General features: G+C 42.1%; 2 protein-coding genes across 2 annotated transcripts; both read right to left on the bottom strand.

Annotated features, from left to right (window-relative positions):
- Positions 1-2,375: 2,375 nt before the first annotated feature.
- rps15a (ribosomal protein S15a) lies at positions 2,376-6,776 on the bottom strand. Its single transcript, XM_071517949.1, has 5 exons — positions 6,749-6,776; positions 5,886-6,023; positions 5,477-5,556; positions 4,805-4,890; positions 2,376-2,514 (listed from the first exon to the last, which is right to left on the bottom strand). Exons 2-5 carry the CDS (start codon positions 6,016-6,018, stop codon positions 2,421-2,423), a joined length of 393 nt encoding a protein of 130 aa, XP_071374050.1. The 5' UTR covers positions 6,019-6,023; positions 6,749-6,776; the 3' UTR covers positions 2,376-2,420.
- A 4,011-nt stretch (positions 6,777-10,787) lies between these two features.
- Positions 10,788-16,926, bottom strand: notum2 (notum pectinacetylesterase 2). The gene is made up of 11 exons (XM_071518315.1): positions 16,631-16,926; positions 16,188-16,240; positions 15,461-15,556; positions 15,261-15,321; positions 14,090-14,193; positions 13,832-13,934; positions 13,217-13,405; positions 12,915-13,015; positions 12,450-12,597; positions 11,777-11,824; positions 10,788-11,094 (listed from the first exon to the last, which is right to left on the bottom strand). Exons 1-11 carry the CDS (start codon positions 16,924-16,926, stop codon positions 10,788-10,790), a joined length of 1,506 nt encoding a protein of 501 aa, XP_071374416.1.
- Positions 16,927-22,341: the final 5,415 nt, after the last annotated feature.

Genomic DNA, 22,341 nt, shown 5'->3' with positions numbered 1-22,341 from the left:
GCCTCATGCCCGTGTAGCCTTCTGGCATTTCTGGGAAAGAGCTCTTTTAAAGATTATTTTAATGGCATTTCTGCTTTATAAGACAGTTGAAATGTGACATAAAAGTTGGGAGACAGGATGTAACAAGCAAGAAAGATGTTGCATTTATATGGTGGACACCTTACCCAGTCTGCGTATGCCGCTGTAGTGCTGTGACACTTTGGAGCATCCCTCCCCTGCTTAAAAAAGTAAAACAAGTTGCTTACAACTTTGTTTAGAGGAAGCTATTTGAACAATAGCTTCCTACCTTGCAGCCAAGACAGCTGACCCCAGATTATTTCATGTCAAAAGACTCACTGCTAAGAGAACGTTTAAGTCCTAGTCCTCCAGCTTGCCTGTTGTCTTTGAGCTTGGTATCCTGGCTGGTATCCCTAAGCTTTAAAACACCGCAGCAGCACAAGAGTTGGTTTTCTCTTTACAAGGCAGCGCTTAAGTGCTGTGAACCCATGAGGGAGGTAGACAGTCTCTGTGCACTTAGCCCACACAGAGCATTTGGCCAGAGCTGTTGCATTAGCAGGCTGTTACCTTTCCTCTTTAGAGTCTAATGTGAGGTCAGGAGCCGGAGTCCAGAGTGGTTGGGGACAAGACAAAGTACACAGAAGACCCTAGAGGAGGTCACACTGCTGAGAGGATTGCAGCCAGGCTTTTTACAAGTTGGTAACCATGTAGCAAAGATGTGGCAGCTTTTAATAGCCACCGGGGGCAGAGCTACAACACGGAGGATGTACCTATTTGAGGTGGGAGCACATACAGTATCATGCATACTGCAGGTAGGCTATGGTGTTTATAGATGCAGCCCTCTCAGATGTGCCATGTCACAAAATCCAACTGCTTGGACTACTAAACAGCATTTTTTATGGTTTCTTCTCAGCAGACACCCACATAATTCTCAGATTCCCCTAATTTCATCAGCTGCCTGTTGGTAGGTTGTTGTTCACCAGAGGGAACAAATGATTTTTTTGTATTTTTTGTTTTTTTTTATTGGAAACACAATTGCTTTTCATTTTTTAATGCGACACTGTTTTCCTGTTTATTTTCTGGTCCTCACATCCCCAAAGGGGCAGTCATTACACTCAGACATTTAACTTCCTATTCCAAAAAGTTGTTCCTACTAATAGGTTCTCATTCATTCTTTCCAAATCTGAGGTGATGACTGATGACTGTGGTGGCACTTTCTCCTTTGCTGCTCATACCCACCCAGCCAGTCCAATCCCTGGCTAAAAATGTGAACCAGAAACATCGCTCTATATAAGGTTTCCATCTCTGGTAAAGGGGAATGAGCATGGGTATATTTTCCCCCATTTTAACACCACTTCATCTCAGAAATATCCAAAGTGGAAATAGTACATTTCCTTTAAATAGCTAATGTGCATCTCTAAAACATCTAAAATATAACCCTAAGAGTTTTACATATGCTACTTTAGCACCAAGTCTAACCATACGGGCATATCAAAATCCATAGAAACAGGCTGTTGACAATTACACCTAATGTTTGTACCTATTGTTCTTCTGAGTCAGACCAAAGAACAGCTCCATTGGTGTTGAGGTGGTCCAAACAGTGGCGCTTGTAACAAAGTTGGGCACTGAGGAGCTTGTGTTTAACCTCATCTCATTTAAGTCTCAACTGTACTTCTTACATAGCAGGTTAATACTTTCATTGAATAGAAATCAAGAAACACTTGGTCCCAAGATGGTGATGCACACATCATTTTACAGCTCCGTCAAAGGTTATTCCATGACTGCAAGCAAAGAAATCACTATATATTGAGCTGTTAAGCAGCTTTCCTTTTAAGAGGAGCTAAGTAGTCACCAGGGAGCAGACATCAAAAAGAAGCTCAATGCTACCTACTAAAAGTAGGCTAAAAATGAAAAATATGTTCAAGACTTTAGTAAGGCAATGCCTTAATATCCATGCATTAAAAAATGAAACAAAACATGTAATTCATTAAGCCTAGGCAGTGCTTCGCCGTTTGTGTGGTCTGACTTTCTGGACTGATATTATTCTACTGAAAATGAATAGATTGAGAAATGGTATACTATGGTATAGTGTGAATATACCCATCACATCCTTGTGACCAACATAGTCTTCCTAGTAACAACTACTTTTAAGTGTTAAAAGGACAGAAAGTGCTGTTGCTTGGGTCAAGATTGTAAAGACAAGCTCTTCAGGAAACTGGTATATCCGACAGAACAAAAACCAAAAAATACTAGCAACTAGCATTTTCTCCAGAGCTTTTTGTGTTTAATATTTAACCATTGAATAGAACTGCAGCCTTTAAAAAAAACAGTCTCAAAAAGACATTTCTCACTATGAAATAAGTCAACAGCACACTACAAGCTTTCCCGTGGTTGTTTTTTTTATTTGCACAGTTCTTTACATTTTAGAAAAAGAATCCAAGGATTTTGCCTCCTGTGTGTTTCCGTCTGGCCTCTTCATGGTCCATGATGCCAGCTGAGGTGGTCAGCACAATGTAACTGCAGAGACAAAACACAAGGTATGATACACCTCAGCTGAATCCATGTCATATATGGACAGAAGCAGTTTAAGTGGGGTATTTAAATCTCAACATCCTTCACTCAGATCACAAATCCACTAACTGAAACTGGTACAAACAAGTATGTCACTTTCTCAATGTAAAGAAGAAATTCCACCATCTATTAGGCAACCAACTGAAACAAACCCACGCTTCAACTGCAGCAGAAATAAGCAGGGAAATAACCCACAATTAATTATGATTCTAAATGTTTGTTTCAACTTCAGATACTGTAATGTGTCAACCACAAAAAGTATACTAAATTGATTTCTATATTTTCTACCAGAAAATTATCATTTATGGAATCAGACAATATTTCATAAACAAATGTTTGTGAAATAATTATCTGCAGTCTCATCTTGTTCCAATAATTAATCAGCCTGAAATGGAAAAATTACAAAATAAACGTTCTGTGCCTATGAGCAGCTTTCAGATGGTACATTGCATGACTTTCCATCTCCTCTGCGTCTGATGTACAACTTGGGCAAGGAATAGAAACCTTCAAGTCTCAAATCGGACCAACTAATTAGTGATATATTAATGCAATGAAAAAAGTCTTGACATTGCATTTAGAATGAGTTAATGGGTTTGATACTGCTAATTCCCAATGGCCTTTCAAATTGTAGACTCACAGTATCAGGAAATATTTCACATGAAATTACAAAAACATTTGTCCATCAGTAAGATACAACAAATCAGCATACATTATCCTCCTAACGTGCTTGAACAGTAAATTTCCATATGAATACAATGAAAAAGTGCAGTCTGATATACAACATTACCACAAACTGCAGCACAGATTACATGTGGATATGCAAGTTGTTTCAGAAGCTACACATGCAAAACTATTACAACTCTAGCTTGTAGTGGACTAAAATGTATGCAGGCATTCCACAAAGCAGAAATCACACCTGGATTACCTTGTATGGGCTTGTAACAGGAAAAAGCCACATTGTAATCACCTCAAATTTTACCATCAAGTTCCTCTGATTAAACCGCATCCCATTTAAAAAAGGAATGGGCATTTTTTCCCCCCAGTTTTCAATTATGGGGCTTGATTGCTTCAATATTTTACAACCTCCATTTCATACTGACACAGTTAATCGGCTGTGTAGCTGCACCCCATTTCAACTGCTAAGAAGGAACGGACGTGGAACACGAGGGGCGACAGTCCGGTCGGCAGATTAAGACAAACACCTTATACTCTACATTTTGAGCTCCAGACCAGCTCATGACCTCTGCTGCATGTCAATCCTTTGTCTCTGCTATATTCTGTCTCATAAAGCACAAACGCCAAGTAAAAAATGCAAAGTGTAGAGTGCAACTGAGGTCAAAATAGGGCTATTTAAGACTGCATGTGGCCGTCTATATCCATAAGCAGAAAATAGTCTTGGGAAGCAGCAATAGATAGATCTCACTCTGTTGTTGCACAATTAGTGGAGAATTAAGCAAAAAGTTCAAGCCTCTTACAATAAAGCAGGTATTGCTTATGTAAGCAATGCATGAAAAGACATGTTTTGATAACCATCACGGATGGGCAGTTAAAATGTTTTTCTCCCCATAGATCAAATAGCGGCATGAATTGTACGGTCAAAATTTACGCTTTTTTTAAAACCGATTCAACCGTGGGCCTCATTGGCAGCTACTCCGTTTGAATGACCGGTACAGCTCAGTTTCTACCCCACTGACCCCCGCCCCATCCACTACTGATCAAAATCATTAGCACTAACTATTTTAATCAAGGGACCATCAAGCTGTGTATTTTAGGCAGAGCTATGATTTTTATTTAACTAAAATCAAATAACTTTGCCAGTTAATGTGCACTGTCTATTCTAAAAAAAATATATACGGATGTTGCAAGTTGATTTCAACATCCATTTTGGGTAATCCAAATACTCAAACATGCCCAATAACCATGAATCTCCAGGCGAACAACCAAATAAACCTAATTCCCTCGTGTCACCCATGCTGGAGGGCCGGGCAAAAGCCAGCATCAATAAAGCAGACAAGTTAAGCAAGCCATCAGGTCCCTGCAGTACCTCACTGTTCAAGAGCAAGACTGCAATACCATTACAATTCTAAAGTCAGCAACAAATCACTAAACTGTTACTCCCAGTTTGTTCTTAACTACATCCCTGCTCTACAGCCATCCCTTGCACGGAGCTACCACAGTCGGCTCCCGACTCTCCCTCAAAGCTGTAAACTAGAGACTCTGCGGATGTGACTCTCACCCGAACTGTCTTGAGGGCAGCAGGTTGTTCTGCCACTTCTCCAGGTCTTTGAGCTGGAGGTCAAAACGTGGACTGATCACGCCACACTGAAAGACAAAGAAAAACACGGGATTACACTCCACATTCAGAAACAAGAAAGCCTGCAGTGGCTACAGCTTGTATATTGTAAGCAACTGTAATGGCGGTTTCCCCTCAGCTACAAGTAAATTTTCAATTCCCTCCAAGTGTTAAGAACCTATGTGTGCATTTACCTAAAACTCTCCAAGCAGCTGTACTCTGAAAACATTCCAATAAAACAACTCCAAACAAAAACGTAAATGCAACACGTCTCCTGTAAAACGTCATGTTGCCATCTTGCCTCTCATCACGATGGTGACCACAGGCATTGAGCTCAAGTTAGGAATTGTTTAATGGAATACTTTTGGAGGACAGCATCTCATAAAATAAATGCATTTAAGTGGTAACGCTTGGAAGGGACTCAACTTTATTGACCTGAGGGGGTTGCTGTTACAACTGGTAGAGCTTTCATGAAATTAGATTATTGAAGTTACACATGCAGACCCCATAACTAGCTGAAACATGGTTAGCATTACTGAGGCATATTTAAAATTGCCTCAGGGTTAACTCACTGTCCCCAACACTTCCACACACCATTTGCTCTTTTCACTTTACCTTGTTCAGCCTGCCTGTGAGATTGACGACGATTTTCCCGGCTCTATGATCGTCAATGATCTCAAACTCACCAATGTAACCTGGAGGAGTTAAAGCACAAAGTTTAAGAACCAAAACTCAAGTATGACACTCAACAGCAATATCAGATTCAGTTTTCTTTTAACTGTTGAGCTTGATATCTTAATCAGGTTTAGCATTATTGCCCCTTAGGGAACCTTTACATCCAGGGCCTGACATGTCCATGATTTGAACAGCTACACATTCTTGCACAACCTGCATCCCTTTCAGCTGATGGAGCAGCAAATCCCTTGACTCAACCCAAAGGCTGTTTGAGTATTTAAACTTGTTGTGTGTAGAGATGCCAGCCCGCCACTCAATCACACAAACCCGTAGAGAAACAGTCACTCACCGTGCTTCATCATGACGGTCAGGAAGCGCACAATAACCTTAGAGCACGGCCTGATGAGGACCTGGCGTTTCCCACGCTTCTCAGCGTTGTTGATGCTTTTAAGCGCATCCGCGAGAACGTTCATGCGCACCATGATGCCTGGAGAGCAAAAGAGAAAGAAAGAAAAATAAAGTGTTAATTTAGAGGTGGTCGAGCTTGTAGGAAAAGTCCCAGTAGCCTCCTGGATGGGAAACAATGATGGTAGATGAACATCTGCCCCGTTAGCAAACCCCAGCTAGCATCACCGAAGACACGAAACGTCGACTTATCAGAACCGCTTATTAACAATTAAACAACCTGTTAGATTAACACGTAATGCTAATTTGTATGTAAGAGTGGGAACATTTGTTTCCCCACATAACACCCGTAGCATCCCAGCAGAGCATGGCCCTTCACCAGCAGACAGACAGTCGAGCTAAAGTTACCTGGCTAACGTCGGCTACGTTTGATAAGCAAAGGAACTGATGGACATTTACACAAACTGTGACCTATAATGTGTCGATAGTCTGCAAAATATGCATCACATGAACATGAACAGGAGGCTTCGTGGGTTTACTCATTTCAGTTGGACAGACACTTACTTTAGCGCAAAGCTAACAGTTAACGAGGCGCCTTGATCGCACTAACTCCCAAGGCCAGGGAGACCGGGACGTGAAATTTGGACCCGAAATATGATCAAATCGTTTTCATGATCGAGCCGATAATCATCCCGTGTCATTACTATATAGTTGTGCTTTAACATGATCACATAAATGGCAAAATTAACATTTAGATGCTTTAGATACTGAAAAGATTGAAGATGACAGTCGAAGAGGAGACCTTACCGGTTCTGCAATATGGCGGAAAGAGGAAGTAGAAAAATTTTGCAATGCAATATGGGAAAAAAAGCAAGATCTTTCAAAACGAGATCACCAACACACCACGAAATTTCAGTCTTTCTCCTCTTTGATAGTGCGGTCTTGTTTTGTTGTTTTTTTTTTATAATAATTTTTATTAAGCAACACACAGCATATATGAGTAGTATACAGCAATAGTATACAGTATGCTCATAATAAACAAAAAGAACATGAGAGAGTGGGTGGAGATTTATACAAACACTGAAAGTATGACAAGGATCCAAAGTTCTTAGAGCTTTCAAATTAGATGAACATTTTATGGTTTTAATATAGGCTTGTTCGGATTCCTGTATGAACACAGAGAAAAGAGGTTTCCTTTTAGAAAACATGCATTTGTGGATATGAAATTCAGCCAGTGGAATTATCAAATTGATCATATAAAATTGTTTAGATTTTTGATTTGTTGTAGAAAACAGAACAAAGTTACAATAAATATTTTCTATGAATGCCTTCTGTCCGAGCTGTGCTAATGTTTCTGTGTAGGCTACAGGGAGAGCCTACACATAGCCTATTGCAGGTTTGCCAGCTAAATATTGGTAACTTAATGTGGTTTATAAAGTGCAGTGAGTTGGACTCATAGGATCTTCTGGTTTTTGTTGTTAACACTTATGAGGATTTTCACATAGCCTATGTTCAACTAGGAAGCTATTCATTTTATCTTCAAAAATCTTTGTTTTGCCATCGGGTGTCTCGTTAAACAGATAAAATCTTTAGTAAAAAAAAAAAAAAAAAAAAAACTTGTTAAATTCACAGCAGCGCCACCCAGAGGTGAGGATGGAAGAAGGGCTCTGATGACATCATGGTCTGATACAGCTGGGTGTCAGTGCGTTCAGCTGTAAGGTTTAGGTGGATTTGATGGAAAGCAAAAGCAAAAATTTTAGGCCTATATTTTTCAGTGTGCACACATATTTTACAATTACCAATTATATTTCAGGCATCTATTTAATGTCCTTTTCTAGAGCGACTTATACTGAATGCACCAGAAGAAGAATTTTAAATTCATAGATGGTCAACATTACAAGCAACCATTAGAGAGCAATGCAAGGTTCAAAGCCACAAAAAGTAGATTGTTTTTGTTGTTAATACACAACACATTTTCAGTGCAAGAGGAGGAGAAAGATATAGGAGTGGCCAGGATGATGTATATCTGTGATGTGATAGGGGATATGTTGATATGTTGTCTTTTTTTTTTTTCAAGAAATGAGTTGTCAGGTTATAATGTAGTCTAATATTAGTTTTATTCTCTAAAAGGGAATCTTCTGGGCTCTCCTGGTGGCTCAGCTTCAAGGCGTCTGCCATGTAAATGCAATGGATCTTTCTTTCTCGCTTGTTACATCCCCTCTCTCCCAATTTTTCTGACTCTTCTCACTGTGAACTGTCTTATAAAGCAGAAATGCCATTAAAATAATCTTTAAAAGAGCACTTCCCCAGAAATGCTCCACCGGCATGAGGCAAATTTTTGAAAATTTCTGGTGAGTTTTGTACAGTGCATGTACTCTTTCAAGGGAGAAAATACAAAATAGGCCCACTTGCTTTTCTGACCTCTCACTGAGATTAATATGTAATTCAATCTAAAAAAAAAAAAAATTACAGGTATAAAATTAAATGCAATATGAAATTGAACAACTTTGAAATATCAAACAGGAGCCTGCCAGAGAATTTTCCTGGTTTAGCAAGAGAGTTTCCATTTCCATTTTACAGAAACTAAGAAAAAATGTTTCCACACAAGATAAGGAAGCACTTAACCACTATTAGTATTTCTACATTATGTCACTCAGTAGTGTTGGTATTACTGAAATGTCTCACTCACTCATACGAGTAAATACACTCTTTTTGCCCTTAATGGTATAAAAAATTAGACAAGAGAAATAGGTTGAGGTGTAAAATTGTGTTTCCAGGCCCTATTAGTTGCTTCTCAATGCAGTTTGGAATCTCTCACAATTTTGGCCATTTTCTCCTCTGAAGGATCCCCAGACATTTTATCTGCACTATCTGCACAGATTGAGTAATGAAGGTGAGTGTGTAATGATTTTATGAGGAGGATGAAAGCATTCATGTGGCTGTAAATGCTGACTACTGACTAATGTAAGCTGTTGATGAGAAGTAAGGCATGTGTGCACCAGGTTTGAATTGCTTACATGTACTACTAATACTGTGATATAAAAGGCCTTCAGGGTGGTTATAAGCCCCTTTTAGCTTATCGCTCCTCAGGTGATCTCTCAAACAGGAAGGGGCATGCCACCCCCTCTCCCCCCCTCCCCCCCTCCCCCCACCTTGGCAGCCCAGCCAGGAGAGAGTGCTGGTAGTCCAGATGGGATATGACTAGACCTTGGACAAGGAGCTGAGCTGAATCTCTGGTGAGGACGGGTCTGACTTGGCAGATGTTTTATAGGGCAAAACCCACAGGATTGTGTCTGTGATGTGGCCCTCCCATGACAGTTGGTTCAATAGGATCACACCAAGATTGTTGGCAGTCTGAACAGGAGTCTCAGTGGTGTTGTGAAGGAGGCTTTGCACATTTGCCAGGATGGAAAATATACAGGCTTGGCAATTTACTTTGTAAAATGCAATTTCTCATTGCACCCACTCATATATAGGCTATGATTGTGACATATAAAAGTTGTCAAGAGTATGAACGAAGTGAGTCGGTTAACACAGTGGGAACAGAAGTTAGTCAAACTCAGCACACACAGTTCACATTGCTTGGGCCATTTCAAATGTTTATTCCCTGTTTCAACATGTGCAACAACTCAGTCTGACACTAATTGCCAGTATAGGTACAGTTCTTGTCAAATTCTTACCGGTTGACATGGTAAACACACTAACTGGGGGAAAATACAAATGCACTAATATAACACTATAATAAAAAAGCACGATTTTTAAATGTTGACAAAAACCAAGAACTTCAATACATACTCTGTATTATGTCTTTGCATGTCATCACATATAGATCATCCACACAGCTGAGCGGTGATAACCACAGCGTTTTTTAAAGAGGACATTTCACTTGTCAAAAAGGTAAATTGGAACTGTGAGTATAGATTACACACTACACATGAAAACAAATCATCTGTTGTAGTATTCCTGTGACTATCTCCTGATGGCCTACACTGAAGAATATCAATAACTAGTCACCCTTTTGTCTTACATGCACAAAAAAAATATATATATATATGTATTCTAAAGTCAGAGGAGCATCAAGAACTAGAAACTAAGTCACAAAAATCACAATGTGTGTCTTTGGAACTGTGTGTGCAAAAAATGAGTTTGTTTATGTGATTGTATATTTGTATGTTTGTGTGTTTGTTCCTTGAGTGGGTAAGAGAACGAATCTGTGAGTTTGCACCCAGGCTTCACTGTGTAAAAATACTGGGCTCTTCAAAATTTTCCATGAATATACTTGACAGGAAACCAGACTATCCTATGAAAAGTCAAGGAGCACTATCAGATAAAAAAAGAGCTACTTGAAGCTAATACAGAGGCAGACAACTATATGGTGTGCCATTTTATAATCTTTTTTTTTGTGTGTCCTGTCTAGGATGTTTGTGCCACTGACATTTTACAAGAGCCCCTATTCATTAAAAGTATTCAACTCCACTGTCATGCTCTGAAGTTGAATTTCCATGTAGAGTGATAAAGATGAAAGTGTGTTGTAGGACGTATGTCTGGCCATCTACAAGAACTCAACACTCTCCAACCAGTACAAGAGGCACACCTTTAGGTTTTAGAGACACCGCTCTTCCCTCAAGTGTCCAGTAGAGGTCGTCAGGAGCCAAACCAGTGACATACCTGCCAGTCAAGTCGCCAAGGTAACAGAGACATGGAGCACAATGGAATGCTGAGCAGCACAAGAAGAAGTAACCAGATTTCTGTATTATTTCTATGGTTACATTATAATTTCAACACATTTTATTCCTACGTTAAGCCTTTGCATGGCTATCTCTTTAGCTGCTCTCCTCTTCTAAACTTAGCCACCATTGCTGGTCATGCTGACCGGGGAGCCTGCATCACTCTGGGGATCCAGGCCCAACCTCTGGAGATCCAGGCCCATGGCTACCAGCATCTGGAGCAGGGTGAGCTCCTGCTGGGTGGCCTGGTCCACCAAGGCCGGGCAGGTGGGGTTGCACTGGGGCCGCTGGCAGTTGTCCACCAGGTGGAAGGGACAGCCCTTCGTAGGGGTCCTGTTGTTGCGGTTGGCCTCCTGGAGACTCCTGTCCCAGCACTGCAGGGCCCGCGGCAGAGAGGTGCCTTTCACTTGGAAATCTATCCAGTTACTAGAAGAAAGATAAAAGGAGACAGAGTGAAAGGAGAGGAGTGAGAGAGAGAGGAGAGATGCAAAGTTGGAGAGAGAAAAGAGAAAGAAGTGGAAGGAAAGAGTGGGCAGACAGTGAAGGAGAAGGTGGGAGGATGGGGTTAGCAAACAAGAAGGGGGAGAGTGATGTCTGCTATTCCTATCATAAGCCCCGTCTTCTCTCAAGGTTTGCAGTTTGCCTTGGCGGCCAGTGTCTCAATCTATTCCCTAAGTGTTCATCTCACCACTGACAACACCATAACCAATGTCACAGAGTTGGATTACATCACAGAACTGCAACTGTGAAATTATCTACACCACGGTTGGACGGGCAGCTCTTCCCATAAAGGAACATGTCCCGCAACACAACACACCCAACTTAACCCAACCCTTTAGACACAGCCGAGACTCCACCCCTTGTCCTGGCATTGACCCATCAATGTCCATATGTACGGCGTGTAAGAGAGAGACAGCGAAAGAGGGGTACTGAGGGGTTAGTGAAAGTGTGAAAAGGCATTCTGTGACACGCAGAATGCGGCGTGATGAACGAGCTAACAGAAACAGCAGCATGAGCTCACTAGGTAGAGATGGCTACTGGGAGAAACGGGAACAAAACGAAGGGTGGCAGGAGGGAGAGCTTATCAGGGTCAAATATCCTTTCTTACCTTTTAGTGATCAGTGTGTGGGAGAGGCAGGAGGGAGCGAATACAGCCCTGAAACACACACAGCAGAAGGCAGTCATCTCTCTGGCAGGTCTGCCATGTTTACTGGACGACAGCACATACTGTATATCAATTTGGCCTTAGTCCATCCTTATTTTTTCTCACCTGATGCATATTAGATATATTGGATCACAATCTATTGTTACTAGCTGGTGGGGACTTGAGTCACATGACTTGGACTCAAGTCACACTTGAGACTGACTTTGACTTGTAGATTGATGACTTGAAAAGGTTTCTCAAGTCTTGACAAAAGATCTTGTGCATGCATAAATTACTTAGACATAGACAGATAGACTACATTTAAATTCTGTTTTCTGAATTTGTATGGAATGATTTAATTTCTTGAAGTTGAATACAAATACAGATTCCTCTAATCAGACCAATAATACTGGACTCCTGATTTGTTCTGATTTGACTTGGCGTTCTATACATTCTAGATTTGACTTGAGACTTGACATTAATGACATGGACTTGACTTGGATTTGACTTGGTAATCTACATTTAAACTTGGACTTGACTTGAGACTTGTGCCTCAAGACTTGAGACTGACTTGGGATTCTCTGCTAAATGGGATTACCTTAGTCTTCCAAGTTAAAATAAGTTGGTGTGAACGTACGTGACGTCTCTGAGGGAGATCTTGAGCTCCTTGCCCAGGTTCTGCATGTAGATCCACTGCTGCTCCGACAGGCTCTGCCCTCCCAGGTAGATGTTCTCCACTCTCAGCTGCTCCTCATCAAACAGCCACTGAACCACAAACAGAGGGGCTACAGGGAACAAAGAGTGCACTATTGAGCTGACATGTAGTAGCACTGCAAGCATTTCCTACTAAGACATTTCACTAAAACAGTGATCCTAGGCATAACCTAGGCATGTTGTTTACATAAAGGGCTTTGCCTATTTGAATGTAATACTAGCATCAATAGTCCCAATGTTCAGCATATCTGGGTGTCAATCCACTTTTCAGCTCCTGAGTAAATTAAACGAAAGACTTTCAAAGTTCAGTACATGCTGCTGTTGAACAGCATAAGTAAGACATCACTTCACTCCAAGATGATGGCAGCCTTAGCTGACAGGCACTCACAGGTCAAGGTAGAGTACAGTTTGTGGCCAAAGAAGCACTGCCACTCCTCTCCTCTCTTATAGAGCTGCCGACACCCATCAGGCACAACCCCATTCCACAGCCTGAGAAAACAACCAAAACAATCAACAAACCCAAATGTACTGGTGGTCAATTCCTTTAATACATCACATTGTCAAACCAAATGGAACAGCACATTATCGAAGACTATCATTTCAAAGTCTACGTGTTGTGTACCTGGCCTATAAAAGTGACTCTGATTCTGTATGGGCTGACAAAAGAATGCAAGGTTTGTGTGTTTTTACCTGAGTCCCCTCTTGATAGCATCCTCAGGTGAGCAGGAAACAGTCTCTGGGCAGTCGGGTGACCTCTGCTGTTTACTTTCTAGAAACCACCCGGAATCCACCAGGCCTCGGACCTGGGCCTCCCCACCAAGCTGCTCCAGTTGAGTGGCCACCCTCTCGATGTTCAGCAAAACACCTGTCCCCCCGGCGCTGTAAGGGAGCCAAGAAACTGATTGAATGATTTGGCTTTGAGAGTGACATTTTGGCTCTGGGTATCAAAATGGTCCTACATGCCAACTAACAGCAGGGCAGTAAAAATTAAGCAGCTTGCCATCCGACTTAACAGTGGATTCTGTTTTTAGGCCCTTAGGGTGTCCCACCGAACATGTTGCTAACATGGGAAGAATGTTCACCATTACTGGGCAAGGCCCTTTAATAGACATTAAGTCATTGTTCACAGTAAACATCTTTATGGCTGACAACAGGATGTACCCAAAATAGGGCCTCTATTAGTTAGTGTGTCCCAGAAGTGGGCTGGGATAGAGCCAGAGATGAGATTGTGTGTTTGGGACTGTGGGCCGCAGTCCAAAAGCTTGGGTCAGCAGCAGAGGAGAGCGAGGGACTAAAAGAACTCACCTTGTGCCAGTCAGCATGACAATCTTGGCCTGCTTGATTCCTTTGGGGATGAGGTCTTTGATGACCTCGCGGATGATCAGGGATCCCATGAAGGTGTACTCGGCTAATAAAAAACACAGACATCAACTAAAGAGGAGATCCACACTGAATGGAAGAGTTACATTAAATGTGTTTTTGTGGCTTAAGGAGGCATAGATCTGTTATTGGTATGAGGGGCTTAACTGGAGGAATCCATATGCCTCTGGAGAAACTTCTTACTTGCATTTCTGTCTTTTTCCTTCTCTCTTCCCTGGCGAGGCCTAGGGGGGGTTGGGGCAGGCCCAGTCCCACTCCATACATCACTGGAGCAGTATGGGATGAATCTGCAGAAAAAGGGACAGTCATAAACATTAGACTAAAGCTTGTACAGTTCTGTAGCTGCCATCAAGCGTACTGCACAGGTAATAGGATTGATGAGGCCTATAAGACAGTGTCATCCTTCAGAGCAGCTCAGCTTGCAGCTGGCTTCTTCAATCACATCTATGAACAGCCTGACACACTCAGATATGGCACACCAGAGCATCTCATTATCTCACTAGCTATGCCACAGCAAATATAGTCTATAGCTATAGATGACAGAAAAAACACAAGGAAAAGACACAACCATAAATACAAACAAAATGTGCATGCAAATACATGGGAAACATAAACAGTCAAACAAACAATGCAAAAATAGCACTAAATAAATTATACACACAGCAAATACAAAAGTAAAATAATACAAACATATGAAATAATTGTAACAAATAGCTACATAAATTAAACAAACTTGGAATGAAGTTAATTTAAGCAACTCAATCAAAACATCTAGAAGCATAAACAAAATGGATTTCCTGTAGTCTCAATATGAAACCATTTGAATGCCCTGTTCAAGTGCATATTTAACTTTAGCCAGTTCAATATGGATAGGAAGAAGTCCCACTCAGATGTGGCTCTTTAAGTGATTTTTAGATGATTTATCTAGCTCAGTGGTTCTCAAACTTTTTCACGTCAAGGACCCCTAAACTGACACAAATTAGACCACGGACCCCCATCTGATACGATTTTTGCCTGTTTTATTACAGAAAGTGTATGAAACCCATGACCAAAATAGTCATACATTCTGTCATTGTGTTACTTATGGATGGAATTAAAGTGAAAATAAATTATTCCCCTTTTTGCTGGGGACCCCCTGGAACCCCCTCAAGGACCCCTGGGGGTCCCTGGACCCCACTTTGAGAACCACTGATCTAGCTGACAGAGAGAGACCCACACTGACCTATCAAGTCTAATCAGGAGTCTATCAGGACTCTCAGGCATGAGGACAATCTGCATGTGTCAACTCCAACAGTCACTATGATGCATGCAGTTGAAGAATAATAGGTCTCTGAGAGGACGTGCAGGTACTCACACTATATTTGTGTTATGCCAGTGGGGGTTTTCCTCAGCTTGGGAAGACAATATTCCACTTCCTTTAAATCAAGCAATCAGACATTCAACAGATGTTTTTCTCTCATTGAACAGTAGGCAAAGCAAATCACACAACAAGTAACCTACAATATAATGGGAACATGTGTGTCATGCATTCTAATCCATGGCCGGCTGACCTACCTCTTCTTGTTTGGGGCCACCCCGATGAGCTCATTAGTCGAGGGATATTTTGGAACCTGGAATCACAGGTCTCTTTGTTGTAGCAGCACCAGCCACCTAAAAATAAGAGACTAATATTAGCCGCTCACATCCGGCGCAGAGAGGGAGACCCCTCGTTAGCCCATCATGGAGGCCTGTGAGGAATGAAGAGGGAATATCTAGAGGAATGCACCTGTAGCCCGGCCTGCTAGCAAGTCTGACCATTCATTTGGAGCTGTTCAAAAAGAGGACTGATATACCATTAAATTGCCAACTGTCAGCACCTGATTGGTTAGTTGACAGTGGCATTCAGTTTGTGTCTACTAGTTTCTCTTCCGCATACAACTAGGTTATATACAAAGTGGCTGACTCTGGCTTGACTCTATCAAGGCCAATTTATTAGTCTTGTGGGCCTACCGCTTACAGTAACACAATCATAAATGGCTAACTGCCTATAATGAACTGGATAATCCTGTCAGAGAAAGTCATGATGACTTCAGCCAGGTAAAATGTCACGCCAGAGCACAAGCCACATAAATTTCCCCCATCCTAAGTCCATCGAAGTGACAGGCAGCAACCGAAAAAGGAGGAAAAAAAAGAAGATGACAAGGCAAGATGACATCCCCATCAAAATTCCAATGGGGGCGTCACGCCAAAACAAGCTGACCTTTGGGGACCAAATTAACCAGTTGGGTTTTTAAATACGCACCTTCCAGAAATAACAGCCATCGGCGGCTTCCTCTGAACTCCTTTAGGTAAAACCTGTAGAACCACAAATAAACAGGAATGAGGAGATGGTGGACAGAGAGCAGCCATGTATGGACACACACTGACACTCCATCTAGGTTCGGAAATCAATGTTTCTACTCTATAATCGTATGAAGCAGCAAGCAGACAGCCAATGACAATCACTTCTTTGGTAAATGAACAAGTCAAACCAAGTCTTTTCAGTCAAAACGTCAGCATGAATGTGCAATCCAAGCATGAGTGACAACAAACTACCAATTGTGTGTTTGGAGGACTTGTGGCAACTTAAAATGTCTCAGACATCATTAAAAGTCACATTTATTTCACAAAATAACTGCCAGGTATTTTAGGAAAACAAATGTAAGGTGCGGGATGTGAGAAAGCATGAGGTCCAGCACATCTCACCCAGCTGCTGTTCCATCATTACAGGTCACTTGGGTGTTCTTGAGGAAGTGCAGCCTCATATCGTCTGCCTGTTGTCCAGCGGCTCGAGCTCCTGAGCTGCTGTCCCGCCCGGACTCGGCTGTGCCTCCGGTCTCCACCCGAGGATGGGAGTCATCCTCTGGGGGAGACTGGGCGACATCTCCTCCTTGGTTCGCAGTCTTCCTGGAGGGCTTGCCGCTGGATTTGGCATTGCGGTTGCTCTGACAGCAGATCCCCCCGAGCAAAAGCAAGAAAGCAACCTGGCTTAGTATCTTCATATTTAAGCCAGCCTAAGAGAGAAATGGGACATAATTGAAAGAGGACTGAAATGCAACATATGATTTCTCTCTAATAATCTCACTTTATACAAACGGGTTACAAAACATGAAAAAGACATAAAAAATCACTGTTATTTATGACCTAATCTTCTTCATCTTTTAGTGATCCCATACCCATGTTGTGTGAGGCTTAAATCCATCGCTTCTCCAGTTGGAAGTCAACCTACCTCTTTTAGAAATCAGCTTTGAAGATTTTTGCCGTGGGACCCCGGGGTCAAGCAGAGAACCGGTGCTGCTGAGGACAGAGAGAGAAGTTCAGAGCGCAGCGACTAGGTGTGAGAGGAAGATGCCAGGCATGGGCAGTGATGAAGGCTTGACCAGGTTTTGATGAAGCCTGCAAATCAGCACTGAGCTTTATAGTGCCACCATATGGATCATATTTCCCCCTGTTTTCTCTTTGAGCTCCTGCCAGGCCCTGAGGTAAGCTGCTGACAACACGCCGCGAGGGGAGGTACTGGACGGCCGGTGGCGAGGAGAAAAGATAACACACGCTTCTCCTCAACATATTTCAAGTCTTCACACACACCCACCACCAAGCACCTACCCACCTGACCATGGCCTAACAACAAGCACTCCCTCCCCCATCCTCTCTTTTCTTCTCTCCTCCCTATCCCTCCCACCGTCCACCTCTGATTGCCAGTGTTTTGATTTAAACATCTACATGGTTGGCATAACTGCATAGCCCCTTCGCGCGGTATGCGACCCCAAGGTCATTGGAGCACACACCTCAAACACTCTCCGACAAGGGAATGAATAGTCCCGTAGGGTTCCTGCATGGTCAACAATTTAGCGGACACGCTCAAGGTACAGGTGGCGGACGCACCCAGCATATGATATAAGTTCCCAAAATTTCTCAAACCAATCTCATTTGCATCAATAACAACAACAGAAATGGAGTTGTCAAATAACATTTTCTCCTCAACATCTGAAGTCTATTGAAAAATTGGTAATTACATGACAAGTAGGCTACAAGAGTTTCATTTTGCTGCTTTTATAGGCCACATGAAAAAAGATCAAATGTTTCCAGTGGCATTTGCTGAGTAAATAATGAATAAAGGATAAAGCTATTTGGATTCTTTAATCACATAAAAAAAATAATCATAGGGATAAACGGCATTATGAAAGCCCTTGGATTTGCTGTATCTCTAAACATTAAAACATTTGAAACACTTGAAGTCTGTGGTGCAAATTCCCATGTCTGTTATTACTGCATTTGTTGGCCTGACTTGAATAAGATTAAATTGACTAGGAGAAACTAATTTTTACAGTTAACAGTTCAAATTCAAATGCATATTTTTTTTTCCTTGTTATGAATATCTGTGTGATATAGCCTGGCCACTGTTTATAGATGACTATTTCAAATGCAATTGCAGTTTGGTGCACTTTGCTGTGAGGTTACCATTTACCATGTTATGAGGAAATATATCTGCAACTGATTGGAGAATCTTTAATCCAATTGTGTTCTGAGCAATTAGTTGAAACATGATTTGAAATATTGCACAATATCCATGCAATATATTAGTAATTTAACACAGCCTGTATAAGGTCAAAAAATAAGAAAAAAACCTCTGCACACAGTCGGCTGCAGTCAGATATTAACTAATTAGTTCAAATAGATTAGATTGGAGTCAAGTTAGAAACTAATATGATGCAGAATGATTAAAAAGGTTTTGTGCAATGTGTGATAAGGCATCTTTACCTATGGCTGTGTTCCAGGGCAGGTCGGCCTCTCCAGACTCCTGGATGGCAGGTTCGGTCAGTTTGCCTCTTCTGAAGGAAGAGGCAGGGTATTTGAAACCGATCTCTCTGTCCCCCTGGGATAGCTGTAGGGTGACGTACCACCGATCAGCGAGGGGATTACGAGCCACAGGGCTCTAAAATTCTCATCAATGAAATGCACACCATCCTGACGTGTCAATCAAAGCCAATAATGATCTCCTGGGAGGCTGCAGGGGCTGCATGGGGCTGCTGGGGCTGAAAGGACTGCATGGGTGGCTGGAGATCTGGGAATGGATCAAGCACAGAGCCTTAGTACAAATACAATATAATAGAGGCAGTAAACTTGCAGTTCATATCCTCCTCTGTCGTAGATCGGACACACTGATAACAGCACACACTCCACAATTGAAATATGAAATATCACACAAATAAAGGATTGTAGAATGATTTCAATTTCAAAGCATACATAAAAACATCATGATTAGGTCAAAGGTGTAAGGTAAAAAACATCCAACCTTCTTCTGGGTGGTAGATTATTATCTCTTGATGAAATGAGAATCAAGAGAATATGTTTGTCTGCAGTAATCATCCATTTTAAGACTTATAAACAAGGCAGACAGATTTATCAAGGTTTGTCTCATTGCTTTGGCAGAAACAAAAAAGGTATTTTTGTCTCATTCTCAAGCATTTCAGGCTATTTTAGTTACTTTCAACTAAGGCCAGAAAGAAAACAAAGCAACTCAGAAATATGTCTGTGAGAACGTATGTGCCTACGCGCAATAAAAACGAACCCTAATGACACCACTATACTGAATTTGATCTACCGAGCTGAACAATTCTTCATTCCTTCAGTTGTCTTGAAGCATGCACACCACCATCTGTCTTCCCAGAAATCAATGCAACAATCTGTTTAACAGATACCTCAAATAGCTGAAAAACGAAAAAGTTGCTGTAAATCTATCACCTTTTTGCCAGAACGTCACGAACAGAGAGATGGCATTGCTGCTATTTTGTTTTTCTTTGATATGGGATTGGACAGAATGATACGTTTTTCAGAACAGGCCTCAGATCAATGGATTAAAGCACATTTGTGTTCTAGACCTCCTGTGGTTCAACTCCCAGAACCTGTCAAGGGTCAAACGTTGCCCCTCTTAGCACCTACATCTACACTCACAGACACACACACATGCACATACGCACACTCACAAAGTGTGAAACCTGACACACTCCTGATCATCCAGGAGTCTATTACATTTGTCTCTTTACTTTTGAAAAACAAACATTTTGCATAACCTGTTACAGAACGTTCCTGAGACCTGCTGAACTTAACCCTGACAGGGGCAACGGCTTGACCCCTCGGGCAGCATAGGAGGCATACTTTCTCCCCCTATGTTGTTATTTTTCACAGCCAACCTCCAAGGTCAGGGCACAGACACCTAAAGCCCGGGTGGTCCGGGCACTTTGTCTGCTGAGCATGTGTGTCATCGCCAGCCTCAGGAGCTGAGGGCCCGGCCGTGAGCAAGAATATTTGTCGGCTGATAGCTTCAAAGAACAACGCGCCAGAGAGAACAGTCATATGCTGGATTCTTCCGACCGCACCACAACACAGAAAGGTTGCGACCCACTGGTAACAACCGCATGAGCAGTATATGTCCACCAGATGCTGTCCATATGGGTGTCCAATCAGTGAACGCTACGTGTGAACTATCCCAAGCAGCTACGCTGTATCAAGAATGAAATGTAAAACCTTCTGTAAGGTTGGGATTCATACCACAAAGTAACGTAAGCCCACACTGCAGCTACCGTTGCCATGTTGCGTGTAATTTGACAATCTGCTTCAGCATCACACTGAAGCTTGGTTGTCACCAGCAGTGTGGGGCACGGCTGGAGAAAGAGGCCATGAGTAATAGGACAGAAGAGTGGCATCTTTATGAGCTGCGTGAAAACCAGCCTCAGGGGGAGAGATATGAGACCTGGCCAGAGTAACATTGCCAGGACGCTCCATTCAATCAGCAAAGACGACAGAGGGGGCCTTAGCGGGACCGGTGCAAAGTGCTGGACAGCCGCTAAAGGAGACTAGCAGGTGGGGTGGGCAAAGCTAGCCCTAAAACCAGGTGTTAAGAGGCCTTGCGTGGTAACCTTCTGCAAACGGCCAATGCATCAGTGTGATAGATGGGTGAGGGGGGCGATGGCAGGGATACAAGGCGTTGGATTCAGGAGGGGGGGTGATGTAACAGGCGTAGAAAAGGGTAGCTGACAAGGGAATACGTTTCGTGTGCTGCAAGAGACTGCAGAAGAGCTCATTCTGCTGCGCCCCTCACCACCAGCAATCCACCCTGCCCACCTTACTGACATGCCAGACGCACTTTCATCCCAGAAAAATATGTTCCGCCTCGAGTATGAACACAACCACAATCCTAGACAGTCAGCGAGCTAATGCATTACGGTGAATGATGAATGGTGAGATTAGGGGACTAAAAACATCGCAAGAATTGGTATGTGCAACTTTGTGCAAATAAAACCGTATGATAACTGAAACAAAATGAAACAAAATTTGAGTTTAAAGCGACCCGTTGCTCACCCAATGCCAGAAAGCCTAAACTACTCGCTTCACATGGAGTCTGCATGCCTTAATTCACTGCCTTTGCCACTGTCCTCTTGCCTAAATGGGCCACCGGTTCTGGAGGGGGAACATTGTGTCAGTGAATAGCTTGAAGTGTCTTTGGGGCTCATGACACAGTGGAGCAGCAACGTGGCCTTGGAGTCATGCTGGGTGAGCCTCCAGCCTGTCACTGCAGTGATGGATACCAGCGGAGGGGTCACGCCATGCACAACTCCGGCACTCGACAGTAGGGCCTTCGCATAAGTCTCTCCACTTGATTGACAATACAGCTATCGCACAATGCCAACCGCAAACACAGCTGCACAAGCCTTGGCTGATAAGGACAGACACTGTCAACCTAATATCTATTTATCCACTGAGTGTCATAGTTAAATGAAATAGGGTGTGTCTTTAGTAAATATAAAATCTACATGTTACAGTAATATGTACATAGATGCTCCAGAAATAATCAATTTGCCAACATATTGAGAAAAGAGTGGCAATGTGATTCTGGATGGGTGTCATTTGTTACATGCAAGTAGATCTGCGTGATAAGTGTAATTCCTGCACATATATTATTGTAATTTACTAAAATATGAATGTATTATTCATTTGTGTTAGTATCAAAGTCTAGTTTCATGTCACACCCCAACAGTTAGTACATTTTGATACTGCAGAAAGGAAACCAACAACTATGGATGCACTGTGCAGCAAATATCTACAACATGATCTGGGTTTCAAAGCGGCAAATTCATAGAAACTGTACAGTTTTTCCTAACCAAATGTGCTTTTTCTACCAACATAGCACATTGGCATCAACACTTTGTTGCAGTGGCTGTTAAATGGGTGTGTGGAGGTATGGTGAAATACAATGACTATACTATCTTATTTCAATAAATTCAAATGATTCATTGCATCTCACAATGACTTCAGAATGTCTTATCATGAAATTTTATTTTATAAATTCTACAGTAATGAACCTTCCTCGAAGACTGACCTTGGTGGTGTTTTTTTTTTTTTCCTTCCAAAGCAGT

This window comes from Centroberyx affinis, unplaced genomic scaffold (genome assembly GCF_046629955.1).
Source record: "Centroberyx affinis isolate AG114_WGS23_722 - 3 ecotype Tasmania unplaced genomic scaffold, CSIRO-AGI_Caff_v1 ptg000006l_1, whole genome shotgun sequence".
Lineage (NCBI taxonomy): Eukaryota > Metazoa > Chordata > Actinopteri > Beryciformes > Berycidae > Centroberyx > Centroberyx affinis.
This window is presented reverse-complemented; position numbering and strand designations above follow the sequence as displayed.

What these genes read in the sequence shown, in the direction of transcription:
- rps15a (XM_071517949.1), bottom strand. Translation starts at nt 6,018, where the DNA reads ATGGTGCGCATGAACGTTCTCGCGGATGCGCTTAAAAGCATCAACAAC. An exon ending in GACCGTCATGATGAAGCACG is followed by an intron (nt 5,557 to 5,885) that starts GTGAGTGACTGT and finishes TAACTCCTCCAG; the next exon opens with GTTACATTGGTGAGTTTGAG. An exon ending in TCACAGGCAGGCTGAACAAG is followed by an intron (nt 4,891 to 5,476) that starts GTAAAGTGAAAA and finishes TTTGTCTTTCAG; the next exon opens with TGTGGCGTGATCAGTCCACG.
- notum2 (XM_071518315.1), bottom strand. Translation starts at nt 16,926, where the DNA reads ATGAAGATACTAAGCCAGGTTGCTTTCTTGCTTTTGCTCGGGGGGATC. An exon ending in GGAAAAAGACAGAAATGCAA is followed by an intron (nt 13,935 to 14,089) that starts GTAAGAAGTTTC and finishes GTTTTTTATTAG; the next exon opens with CCGAGTACACCTTCATGGGA. An exon ending in GTCATGCTGACTGGCACAAG is followed by an intron (nt 13,406 to 13,831) that starts GTGAGTTCTTTT and finishes GCTCCCTTACAG; the next exon opens with CGCCGGGGGGACAGGTGTTT.